This window comes from Stylophora pistillata, chromosome 13 (genome assembly GCF_964205215.1).
Source record: "Stylophora pistillata chromosome 13, jaStyPist1.2, whole genome shotgun sequence".
Taxonomy (NCBI): Eukaryota; Metazoa; Cnidaria; class Anthozoa; order Scleractinia; family Pocilloporidae; genus Stylophora; species Stylophora pistillata.
Window position 1 is genome coordinate 4,749,841 of NC_142531.1, and position 13,502 is coordinate 4,763,342.

Here is a 13,502-nt window from a genome sequence, read left to right on the forward strand (position 1 = left end):
TGAACAATGAAAAGTTAAAAGTCACACAGCTCACTGTACCAATGATTGTTTCAAAGTTTTTAATACATGGTTGAATATTGCTATTTACAATAATGAATTTCTTTGGCTAAGTAAAGATATGCATGCTGACCTTGAGTATTGGGGAATGAGAGAAAATTACAAAGGAGGAAAAGTATTTAAATTAAACTGACAGAAGAACCACTTCCTTCTGTTTATGTGTGGTACGCAATGTTTCCTAAGCTTACAGGGTACTACATCTAACAAAATGATAGACAACTTGGTAGTGAACTTGCAAAGATTTACACCAGTTAATAAAATTTACTGAAGCCAAGGATGGATTGGAGTTACAGTGTAATAATCTGCTGATTCCAACGGAGACGCTTTCCTTTCTTCATCTACATTGATAAGGTTTACAAATAAATATTTGTGACACTCACAAACAGCACCTCTGTTACCATGTATAATTTGCAAAGAAGTAATCTATTAAGACTCATTTTGACTGTGAATTTCCACCAAAGAAATTGGATTTCTGAGGCAAGATCACTTACTCCAAACAAATTTGTTTTAAAAACCCTTGCAAAACAAACTCAATGAAAATTTTCCTGATTTTTTTTTGGTGGTTGTTGCTTAATCTTTCACCAATGGTGTTGTTTTATACACATGAAAAGTTTCTCTGATGTCACTTTATTATCAAAGTAAACAATACCATTTAAGGGTTATGAACTGCTGACAAAAATTATTAATAGTAATTGTCAATAAAAAGGACCCTGAGATTCCTTAGAATGAGTGTTACGTATTGGAATGATTCGTTGAAGGGCCGGAACTCGTACTATTATTACTGCTGCTGGCATTTTTCTTCTTGAGATGAAATTTCCCTTTCATCAGTGAGGAAATGTAAATTCGCACTTTGGTGTTGTCTGTTTTCTTAATCCATATCTATAACCACAAGAGAAAATATAGTACTTCAATAGATAATATATACATCTTATTAGCCAAGCGCGAGGGCCGTACTTGGAGAATATCGGCGCGAGGTCTTGACAGTACGGACTGAGCGCAGCGAGGTCCGTACAAAAAAGACAGAGGGCCGATATTCTTCCAGTACGATCCTGAGCAAGCTTGGTTAATAAGAGATTTATTATACGACTGAAGTTCAAAGGGACACAAGTGCGGTATCATTCGGGACCATTCAGGACAGTGCCCGGTCCAATACTTAGAGAATATTGGACCGGCAATGGAGCATTTTGATTGGTTGATTTTAGTTATTGGCCCTCTGACTGCCCGAGTAGTGTAATAATGTATGATAAATTCATGGTAGAATGAGAGACTCGATTATCAGGATTACTGAGGTATGCAGGCAGTGCTGTTATTTCAATGAAACCTTATATTTTTACATAGGATTTATATCCATGGCATCACTATAAGGTATGAGTTAAAAATCACCATCCAAAAAAAAAGGTTTGGAATGTGATGTTTTCCCCTCTAGCTTTGCATATTAATTAACCAGTGAAGTTAGAGCTTTCATATTTGATTGATGTCCAAAAAATGTAGTTCATCTTACCTCTGACTGGCCAATAGAATGAAGGGATCCACTGAAAAAAAAAAAAGAAAATGTTTCAATTACTAAAATGAAAAAAGATGGCTTTTTGGAAAGTAATAGCAATCTGATTGCCATAAATTTGTATTAAAAAAAAGAAACAACAGCAACAATTAATTATGTGGATGCTGTGGTCAACAAGTGTATGAAATCTCACCTATATCTTCCATTTTCTCTTGTTTCTACAACAACGCTGCACCCTTTGTTGAACCTAATAACAATAGAGATAATACTTCTTTACAGAAGAGTACTAAAACTGAAAAAAAAAACTACAACAAGCAATCAGCTGCACTATCTACACATGTTTTAGAGCATGGTGCTCAAAGTACATTTTAATCCTCTTTGGAGGTTATAAGTCTTTTCCAATTAAAATAATTCCAGAGTAGTTCATTTAGCTGTCTATTGAGCTGTAACAATAACATGCACATTAAGTTCAAGAGCTATATAGTTACCATTTTTTGTCATAAAGGAGCCTTCCATCCTCAGAGCGGACCTCAACTGGGTATGAGATTTCTGAATGAGAACCATTTCCTAAAGATATTTTAGAACAAAATTACTGAGAATATTTTACCTAAACTGAGCTCACTCTAGGAGCTTTCATATGAGCCTAGTAAGGAGTTTGGTCTGATGGAAGACATTTGCCGCAATCTCTTTAGCAACATTATCGGAAAAGATAATCACGGGCTTCGTGAATTGTTGCCTTGTGCCAACCATCCAAAGCACAATTTAAGACGTAACAGGCGTTTCGAAATCCCCCGGTGGAGGACAAACCGTTTTAAAAACACCTTCATGATGGCCTCCACCATTAAATATAACAACAACAGTTAATTTAACGACCGTTTCCTAGAAACCTATGTAGATAATGTGAATATAGCTTTTAAATATAGATAGGTTTTAGCTCATAGATTTTTTAATTGTTATAATTTTGAATATTCTTGTATACGTTATATAATATATTTATTTAATTACATTATTGTAATATACGCAATTCAGCCGCAAGGCTGCTAGGTATATTTAAATAAACTATCTATCTATCTATCTATCTGATGGAGAGAATTTTGTCTTATTCTTAAATAATAATTTGTCTGTGGTAAGTAAGCTGTGTTTTCAGCTCATGCTACATGTACGACCTCACTTTCTGGTACGACCACATCAAATGAATGGTGAAGTGGACCAGCCATTCGTCACGTAAAACTTTACACCTGTTCACACATTGGGATACTAAAGAAGGAAACTGATGCAATCTTTGGAAAAAGACAAGTACTACATGTGAGTAATTCTTTCATAGAGATACCTGAAGATATCTTAAGGCGGCTTGATCCTGTTTTATTCTGTGACTGGCCTTGTGAGGATGTTACCTAGAATACATTTTAGAGATTATGAATGTTTGTAAATGCCATTTTCAATTTTTATCCACATCCAAGATTGATTGGTTTTTATAACACAACAGCTCATTCACTACAAGATCAGGACTTTTCCTCTTTATTTTAACAAACTATGAAAGAGTTGTTCACTGTTGGTAAAGATTCAAAGCTAAACTAAGAGAATTACAGAGTTTTGGAGACATGTAACCACAAAGCCTGTAAAAACACCATTTGGAAGCATAGCAAAAAGGTGCATGCATCAATTGTGTTATCACACTCAAAAACACTTCATCACCTCTCCTGGAAGAGAGACCAACTTGTTCAGAGCTTTCAAGTCATCCATGATATCTTCTTCATCCAGCATGTAATTTATCTGGGGTGGGGTTGGTTAAGATCAACGTAACAACATAGAACTTACATGAAACACAGATAAATAGGGCTTTCATTATGACATGTACATGTTCCCAGTCAGAATAAAAAATAGCTCAAGCCATGAACCCTTTTACACCCTAACGTCACTAAAGATGTACATTCTCCTATTCACTAGAATTTTCCTTGGGCACCCACAAGGAGGATTTGTTCAACAATGAAGAGTTTTTTTACTTGGCAGCCATTTCCTTTATTCTCGTGGCCTTGATGTTTGATTTAGGGGTGAGATTGTAGGGAGAAATAAGATGCTAATCATTCCAATGGGTTGGGAGGTTAAGACTAGGGAATTCTCCTTGACCACCCTAGAATTTTCTGATCTGAAATGCCTGCACACACCCTGGCAAAGTGATTCCTTGTCTCTCACTGTTTGTTCATGTCCTACTGAAGCACTTATCAAATGCTGACATGATTTTTTGCACCTGATAACAAAAAAACAAAATCTTCAATAACTGAACTGTGGGGCAATGAATTCATAAGGATATGAGAAGTCTTTCTTCTTTTTTCAGGTGCAGGTAATGGGTCATTTGGTCTTCTTCTCAGTTTTCGTGTGACAGCAGGTTTCACTTCCACTGAATCTATCAAAATATAAGACTTGTCAGTCATGCAATGTTCCCCCCATACAACAATGCAATGTTGAAATCAGAGAAAAGAAATTATTGGTAAAAAGTAATTTAATGCTGGTGGAAATCACCATAAGCCAGCTTTTATTGGTGGCTAGCAACTGTTTTAACAAACTTATCTGTTTTTTTTTTTTTTTTTAATATAGGATGCTACAAAACCAGAGAGCTTGACAGCAAAACTAGCTCCTTTATGAAAAACTTGTAACAGGGAAACCTGTAAAAATGAAAACTCATGAGCTGTAACTTTTTAGGTTACTTTATTCGATGCAATGCTTCCTTCTGTTGCTACACTTCTACACACCAAAAAAAAAAATATTTTCTCAGTGGTTAAATGCTTTGAATAATGAAATCTTCTGCAATGATTTGTTTTGAAAAAAACACCTTAAGTTAACTAACCTCCTGTGAGCTCCATGGATGACCTCTCTGTCTCTATCACCTTTTTCTTCTCTTGAAGTTCATTTAGGAGTGTCTCTTTGAGTTCAACTTTCTTTTGCTAATTTAACAAGGAAGAAAAACACATAACAAAAAAAAAATAATAATTACTTATCTCTTAATAACCACAACAGCTACAACCTTAAATGGAACCATGTAGTCTTGCTAAGTATATTTTCATTTCAATAACCTCAACATTTCTCTTCAACTAGGTTAGGCCTGTTTGGGATTAGATCAAACCAACATACCAAAGCCAGTGATCTTCATCATTTGGATTACCTGATAACTTGTTGTATATGTACAAATATGTACAAATTATGTATTAAGTTGTACAAATCATACTTTATTTCCTAGAAGGCACATTTTTCTGCAGAGTAGTTTAACTAAGCTGTATGAATGGTGTAGTGTTCCTGTGGTGAAAGATTGTAGTGTTGTACAAAAGATAATTGTTAAAAAACAAAAAAATAAACAGATAAATATAATTAAAATAATTATAATCACACACAAAAATAGGACAGAACATCCCCATAACTGACAGGCAGCCCTTACTTCATACTCCTCTTGTGCTGCTTTCTGTTCACGGATGTATTCCTTCTCCACAAGCTCAATCTGAATGCAGGAATATCACCATATTGAAAACAAAAACCTCACTAAAATTAACTTTCAACGCACTTTAAAACACGCCTACTACAAAAAAAAAAAAAAAAAAATGGTGATGAATGATACTTTCTTAGCTTCGACAATCAAAATTTTGCAAAAATGCAAGAATATCACTATTACAATCAATTATAGCTTGGCTTCATTTTTTTACAACTATAGCAAAGGAAAAAGGGACCTAAAGTAATATTGTGACCACAATCAGTTATAATTGTGAAATCAGACAGTGCTCACAAATAACTTTTACTTTCTCTATATTTTTAAAAAAATTGGACAGACAAGGTATGTCATTTGTGAATTGGATATAAAACTAAATAACTATACAGAATATTAATTAAAGCAAGCAGTTTAAAGTTTAAAACATAATTTGCATGGTGGCAAATGAAGACGAAATGAAGAGAAAAGCTTTTAATTCTGAAATAAAAAGAAATTTATCACTGGGTGCCACATTCGGTTGATAACCCTAACATCCAGTCCATACCTCATACTTCCTACAGATTTCTGCAAATTGAAGAGAAAATAAGAAAAGAATCAACCAAAAACATTAATTTTTGAAATGAAATGTAATCCAAACTTGTACTGTAATGCACATGTATAATAACATTACTATTAATTACCAGTAAACAGTTGAAAATTAAAAGAAATGTTTTTAATACTTTACCTGCAATGAGAAGTCTCTCTGTTCTTACCAAATCAAGTTTATTCAGCCTTTTAGTGTAGTCAGAATGTTTACCTACAAAGAATGGAAATCTCTATTTCACAGAAAAGTTTTCACTACCACAAATACAAACTTGTGGTCAATTAACCCTTCAACCCCTAAAATTGATAGAGCATCTAATTTCTCCTTACAGTAGAACAGCAGAATAATTCATTAAGAGAATCAAGGAAACCAAAAAAGCTTTGATTGTCATGCAAATTCTCCTGGTCAGCACAAAAGGAAATATACTGAGAGTAGTATGAAGAATATGGATACTATGTTAAGGAGTGAAGGATTGAGTCAACTACATATAACAGTAAAATTCATTTTACTTTTTAGTTCAAAAGCAAATTTAAAAGCAGTGCTTGTCTTCATACCACTGTTCAAATTCTGTAGCTGTTGTTTGAAATCCTGTAACTTTTCTTGATACATTCTGAAATATTAACAAACATATAAATAAATTTACTTTACCAAGCATATTTTGTGAAAAAAAAAAAACAAAAAAAAAACTGTTTGTCTCAATCACATGTCAGCTTAATCTACAGTGGATAAGACAACTTGTCCAAAGGCAATTTCTCTAACTTTTTATCCTCTAGCAAGGAACACTTACTGTTCTTTCATTTCTGTAAACTCCTCTTCAAGCTTTGCCATATCAGTTTCACTTGCATCTTCTGTATCTAAAGTTCAATTAGATGAAATTTTTAATCATACTTTGTTGCATGGGTACAGCATGCCACATGGATTTCTCAGCTTCATACTTTCAAATTTTAATCTATATTCTCTTTAGCATACAGTATATCAGGGATTGATAGCTGGATAAATATTTTCACATTTTCAAGCACTAAAAAAATATTACCAGAGTCTTATCAAAGATCACAAATATCCTGATTAATCAAAGCCCATAAACCAAATATCTAATTGAACAATTTTTTCTCTAACCATTGCTGTAGGAATCAATCTCTCATACTGTCAAAGCATAAAGATAGAACGTCTTTCTTAAAAGGGTAAAGTTCAAGTGTTTTTGGGTTAAGAAGCTTATCTGAAAAAAATATACCTGAAACTCGCATACACAAGTCTCCAAAATTTCATGCAGACACCTTTGCTAGCTCTGCGTACAATAAAAAGCTATGCTCACTAAAACTCCACATTCATCCACTATCGGGCTATGTAAATCAAGAGTCTCTTAAGTATGATGCATGAAACATGAAACGCTACATACTTTGCAACTTTACATGTAAACATCGTCCATGCACTGCTGAGTTCCACAAGAAAAACAAACTACCCATTTTCCAACCAGTCTTTACAAATTGTTGCAACATCAATAGAGAAATTATACCTTCATCTGATTCATTCATATGGAAAAACCCCCTATCTTCTTCATCATCGTAGACATCAGAACGGTTGTCATCAAAGCTCGCCTCTCGATTGAACACTGCCGCCATTTTTTTTATCCTTCCCGAAGTCCGTGGTGCGCAGGCTTGATTACCAAATACGCTGTCCTCTGATGAATCGCTCCGAGGGCTCACGCTTCTTCCAGACTGCAACAAAAGAAAAACAATTTTTTTAAACTCGATACACTTAACTCTGTCTAGGTGTTACTGATGAAAAATTCCAGAGATCTTTTGAATTGTCCCCTAAAAACTGTTTTATACAGTTTTTTTAATAATTTCCCGAGGAGCGGGTACCCGCCAGAAATTTCCTTCGAGTTCGATCTTGCGTCCTCCTCCGACGCAAAAGCATATACGCGCGCAGCTCAGAGGATGAGTCACAGCTGATTTTTGAACACCAGGAAACGAAAATCGCTCGCAAAAAATTACTCCTGAACAAATGTGCTCCAAATATTAGACATCTTCGGTTAACATTTTGTTCCCGTTCTTGAAATCAGCTCAAAGTTGTAAGTTTAGAAGCCAGCAGAAAAGTCTTGAGAGTGGTCGATGTACAAAATCGACAAGATAAGTATTAACTCTGCGCTGGGCAAACCCACAAGACTCCTGAATACCTTGACGTAAAATGTCAAATAAAAATCGATCCTATGCCTGATGCAACAAAATTTTTGATCGATAAAAAAATTTTCTTTTACTTTAAAGGGATATTACCGAGAAACTGCCTGCACATTTTGGTCTTAAGACCCTCCTATCTACATGCATAAAAGATCGACGCGAGTAGCAACACTTCCGAGCAAATTACTTCGACTGATGTGTCTTAACCAAAGATAAGTAATATTGCACTATTTACAAGATTTGAAAATTTCAATGAAATTCGAACCATAGGTAAATATGACAGAAGCGCCTTACTTTCATCGCGCACTACACCGGCTTGATAAAGAAGGGAAGGAATAAGACAACATTAACTATTTCGTCCCACGCAAAGATCCTCAAAAATTAGAAAAACAGGCTGGTCGTTCGGTTAACGCAGATTAAAACTTGGGTGAAAACTGTAATTGTAAGTCACCTTTTTTCCCTTGCCTCCAAGTTTGCTTTTTCCTTTGACAGTATTCGCAGTTGACCTTTTTCTACGCATTTTCTTGTGGGATTTTGTGCCTTCGACTCCTTTCAACTTGGGCATCTCGCTGTCTGAGAGCAAAGCCAGAAAGACTCTTCGTTTCCTTTATCCAGGCCAAGGGAAAAATTTAGTCGAGTCGATATACTCGGGAGAATCCACTGGGAGACAGAGACTAATAGCGTAAAAGGGTAGAAAACCTTAGGTGAAGATTCAGTTCAGATCAGTCCGCGAGTGAAAATTGTTGGTTACATTTCCTGCAACTATTTTTAGAGGAAAGCCGTTGATTGGCTCCTTGTTTTCGATTTACTTCCGGTTTCTTCCTTATGCCGAGTGACCACGCCAATTTGAAGGTTGGTACTTCCATACGCGACACTCTCGGGAGTCAGGATGGTAAGTTGTTAGTAATGAAGAATTTCGGCCTAATTATGTTCCACGTGCCTCTTTTTATACTGAATTAGAAAGCGTTTATCCTTGATCTAAATCACACGATGGCATCTTGTGGCTAGTTGATCTTTTATGGAGCTTTTAGTTTCGACTACAGCAACATGCAAATCTCGCTTATATGTCATATCAAGTCTGCCCAGATTTTCAGTTTTATGATGCAAATTTGTTTCTTTTTCGCACACAATATGGCATTATCTTAAAGGCTGGCCGAAAATATTTCAGCTCTTGGTATGGAGGGGTTTAAAAGACAGTACTAGTGTCATAATATCCGCGGTGCACTTAATACCCGAGGGATAGGGGAGTAGATGGCGAGATCATGAGGTCGAAATACCGCATTGCTCGATTCCTCACAATTTTGGTTTTAACTTCACAGTGTAGCAGATATGGATGACATTATCATAATAACTACACTATGCTTTCGTAAAACCTAATTGAGATCGTCGTTCACAAAAGTGTTATGACATCTCACGCAAAAGAGGAATAATTTGATTTTGCAAGGGAAAGTACAGCAGCTACTTTTATTAGAAAGCTAATTGGTAGTTAAAATGTTACTATATTTACTTTACTTCACTTCTAACTCTTTTCAAACTTCAAACTTGCAGCTTGTTCTTGTGCTTGGGGACCTTCATATTCCTCATAGGCAACACAGTTTACCAGCAAAGTTTAAAAAGTTGTTGGTGAGTTAATCATGTCAGGATAAATTCTGACTTCCTTGCTTTCTTTCATTTAGTCAGTTGGTCTCTGAAAACAAAAATGTCTCATTTGAAGCACAAACAATGTGTGAAATTCAATATAGATATCGGGTCACTGCTTGACCTAAACAAGCTTATTACAGGATGCTTAGCATTTTCTGGGAATCTTTCCTTACAAGCAGAATTGATTAAACTTTACACCCTAAGAGTGACTTGCATTTAATTTCCTGGAATCAAACAGGAAGGTTCCGAGAATAAAGGAAATGATTGCCAGCCAATGAAGCTTTTGACCTTTCAACAAATTTTCACCTTCTCAGATCCAGAGGAAATTTATAGAGAACAGTTCAGAGAATATGTATGTTGATGTGAAGGTAACCGTGTGAGCAGGGCCTTTTTTAACCTGTCCTCGAATCGAAAAGGGAAAAAGGCTGTGCCGACTTTCTTTTGTTGCTCGTTTGAACATGCGCAGCAGTTGCCTAGAAACTGATCCTTTTCCACGCCCCCTTGCATTTGTGGGCGCAGGTTTGGTCATCTGTTTACATAAAAAACAGAGGTGTATGCACCAAAACCAATTTGACTGGAGGCAAAACTGGCTTGAGTAGCCCGGAGTTTTGGGCTTTCGGCATTTCAAAGCAACAACAGGATGTCGGCAGAGCCTTTTCCCTTGGAGGGTTAAAAAGAAGAAAAGGCTCTGCTCGCAGGGTATGTGAAGGTGTAAAGGATTAAGAAAATACTTTCCCCTTCCAATGTTTGTACATAGTTTCAGCACAGTGGAGGTGAAAAGAATTAAAGGGTTATATTATTTTGACTTGCTTTGCCTTTTTATTTCTCAGGTGCCGGGAAAAATACAACACATCTTATGCACTGGAAATCTCTGTGCAAAAGATTCATATGACTATCTCAAAACACTGGCTAGTGATGTCCACGTTGTCAGAGGGGATTTTGATGAGGTAGTTTTAAAACCAACTTTCTTATTTGCTCTGGCATTGTGTTCATGTGCAAAATTTAACAACAAACTTGAATTTAATCTCTTCACTTTTCACAGCTTGTAAAAGGTTACATAAAATTGAGTTTCACCAGTACTCTGTTTCTTTGTCACAATCTTTTATAAATTCTGGTGTGATGAAAAATTAATGGTTGGAAATAGCTGGCTGAGACAGCATAAAATTCAGTTATTAATGAGTGCAGATCTCCCACCTAATCACTGGCAATTGTATGGCTTTACCCCTCAATCCCCATGAGTGATCAAGACATAATTTCTCTTTAAAATATTAAATTAATATCAAGCAGACAAGTGATGAGAATAAAGAACCAAGGGATTATCAGTTGATCCAATACCAAATTCTTTTAACTGACATGATAAGAATTGTATGGCAAATAGTAGTTTAAAAGAAAATTACTAAGGAGATCTTTGGAGTCAAAGGATTGAATAAAGGGGTGAAAAAAACAGGTAAATATCATCAGAAAAACAACATTAGAAAGTTGAGTAGGAATTTGAGATCATAGGATTCACAGATTACTGATCAGAATTCTTTGATAAAATTTACCAGCCTAAGTGATGTTTCATTTAGAAATGTTGTGACGTTGATATTTTAAGTGCTGTTTCAGATTTTATAATATCTATATTTTAGCAATAACACATTTTTCTTTTCAGAATTTATCTTATCCTGAGCAGAAGGTAGTGAATGTGGGACAGTTTAGGATAGGAGTCTGTCATGGTCATCAGGTTGTTCCATGGGGGGACCCTGAGTCTCTCGCAATGGTGAGTGATTTATCACTGATCTCTATCTTTATCTTAGATCTTATCCGTAATTCTCCCTCACAGCTGCTGTATCTATCCTGGTTAGACAGAGCTGAATAGCGTGCACGCATGCGCTAGATTTTGCAGCGGAAACACGGATATTTAGGATGATTTTGAGTTGTTCGCATGAATGATTTCCTATTCTGTTGCTTTGAGGTGTCATTTTCCTTGCCGCTTTTCTTTTACAGAACAACCTCCAAAAACTTGGTACAGCCCCTGAAAAGTTTCAAAAATTAATTTTCTCTTTAAAACCTCTGGAAATAGGAAAATGCCTTTGATGAAAACAGAGTTCCTCGGTTTTAAAAGTCAGCCCTTACTGTTTTCCGCTAATTTCGCCAAATTTTAGACCTAGGGCACTTGAGCCTGCATTGTTGACGGCAACCCGCTGACGTAGCATTTCATTATTCAGCTCTGTCTCCTAGTTATTAAATGGTAGAATGTTAATTTTATACTATTGAAGTTTTACAGAGCGTTGTCATGATAAAAATTTTGTTTTTGTCTTGAACAGCTTCAGCGGCAGCTTGATGTTGACATACTTATTTATGGGCACTCGCATAAGTTTGCTGCATATGAGCATGAGGGAAGGTTTTATATCAATCCTGGTTCAGCCACTGGAGCATATCATCCCCTACAAAGGTAGAAATATTAGTGAACTATAAACCTGGTAACTTCTATCGAATTGCTCCAAGCTATGATCATTTTTTTTAATTACCATAGCAAGAACAAGTGTTTTGCAGCATTTGTTGATTTGGTGATCTGTACTTGATAGTAATACTATCAAGTAACACTAACTGCCTCCCAGTTAGCTCAATGGATAGAGCGCTGGACTGTTGTGCAGGAGGTCGAGGATTCGATCCCCAGCCGGACCAACACTCAGGGTTGTAAAGTAACTGAGAAGAATTTGCTACCTTTCTATAACATCAAGAAATGGTTAGATATTATAGTCTTCTCGGATAGGGACGAATAAATGGAGGTCCCGTCTTCTGCAGGGTTGGGGGTAGGAGACATTAATTTCCCATGCACGAGATTACTGTGTGATGGATGTCCTCCCCTGGGGTGGGATGGGTGGGTTTACTGGGCCTGCCGTAATTGGCGCAAGCTGTTGCAGTGTCCCTGCTGGTTGGCAAAGCTAATAAAATAAAATAAAATACTATAACAGTAGTTTTATAAACATTTAAAGAAAAGATTGTGACCTGTGGCACAAAAATCTGTGTCTGTTTCTTTTATTAATATTATTTTTTCTGGAGAATAAAATTTAATTAATGGCAAGTCACCAAATGGCAATTTTGTGCAATGTTAAACTTGGAGCCCCTCTTTACCAAAGAATTAATGAAAAAATGAAGAACTAACTTAAAGGTAAAACTATGAAAATTAAATGAAATGGAAAAGATTTTTTGTTATTAAAAAATATTTTAAAAAGCATTTTCTGAGCACCTATCACCCTTTGAGCTTTCCCTGCACTCACCTTGTGCTCCCAACACACACAAAAAATAACACTTGTTCTGTACTTAATGAGTACAGTGATAACTACCTATGGTGATTTTGGGTCAAAGTTATCTTTTTTTCTCTATTGCAGTGACACTGTACCATCATTTGTATTAATGGACATTCAAGGAGGTACCATTGTAACATATGTGTACCAGCTTATCAAGGATGATGTAAAGGTGGAGCGGATTGAGTACAAGAAACCAGTATAATCAAAAAATTTCATCATCATTTGTAGTCAGGTTTTTCTTTTATAATCCATTGGCCGATATTATATATTAGGTGTCACTGCGAGTATAAAAAGACATCTAGACAAAGAAAACTTGAAAATGTTTGACCTGTGTTTGTCAAAAATGTAAAAAAAGGAATTATAGAAAAAATTCAAGAGGAGACATGGTAGCTATGATTACTCACAAATGAGTTGCTTTTTACTGAACTGTAATAAAGTGACATTATCTCAGTTTATATTTTCAGTTTGATGTATGCATATGACTTTTTCTTTATGTGAAAAAGAGGTTTAAAGTGGCAGTGTATAATCACACTGAACTGCACTTCCCTCTACACTCCTATTGTGTCAGCAAGATCCAACTTGATTACGTGTACTGTTGTAGACATTTTGTAAATCTTTTAAATAAATGTTTGTGACTTATAAATGCATCTCTTTTACATTCTTTGATTCTTTTAATTGACAGGTTATAGCCATACAATTTTTTCAGAATAGGTATACTGTAGGTTTGAAGTGAAAGGATGAAATAACTAGGGTTACCCTTCCCCCCCCCCCCCCC

The 13,502-nt window shown here is 35.8% G+C and overlaps 2 protein-coding genes across 2 annotated transcripts; one reads left to right on the forward strand and one right to left on the reverse strand.

The window, feature by feature from the left end:
* Positions 1-42: 42 nt before the first annotated feature.
* On the reverse strand, positions 43-8,546 carry LOC111322667 (sin3 histone deacetylase corepressor complex component SDS3). The gene is made up of 15 exons (XM_022925804.2): positions 8,245-8,546; positions 7,130-7,331; positions 6,404-6,470; positions 6,171-6,226; positions 5,758-5,829; positions 5,578-5,597; positions 4,989-5,048; positions 4,404-4,500; positions 3,870-3,962; positions 3,254-3,336; positions 2,889-2,952; positions 2,047-2,125; positions 1,752-1,805; positions 1,559-1,589; positions 43-936 (listed from the first exon to the last, which is right to left on the reverse strand). Exons 1-15 carry the CDS (start codon positions 8,356-8,358, stop codon positions 790-792), a joined length of 1,239 nt encoding a protein of 412 aa, XP_022781539.1. The 5' UTR covers positions 8,359-8,546; the 3' UTR covers positions 43-789.
* A 72-nt stretch (positions 8,547-8,618) lies between these two features.
* On the forward strand, positions 8,619-13,370 carry LOC111322688 (vacuolar protein sorting-associated protein 29). The gene is given in 7 exon segments (XM_022925831.2): positions 8,619-8,660; positions 8,662-8,685; positions 9,342-9,416; positions 10,265-10,381; positions 11,086-11,193; positions 11,741-11,868; positions 12,809-13,370. Coding segments are annotated over 7 exon segments (615 nt in total). The 3' UTR covers positions 12,930-13,370.
* Positions 13,371-13,502: the final 132 nt, after the last annotated feature.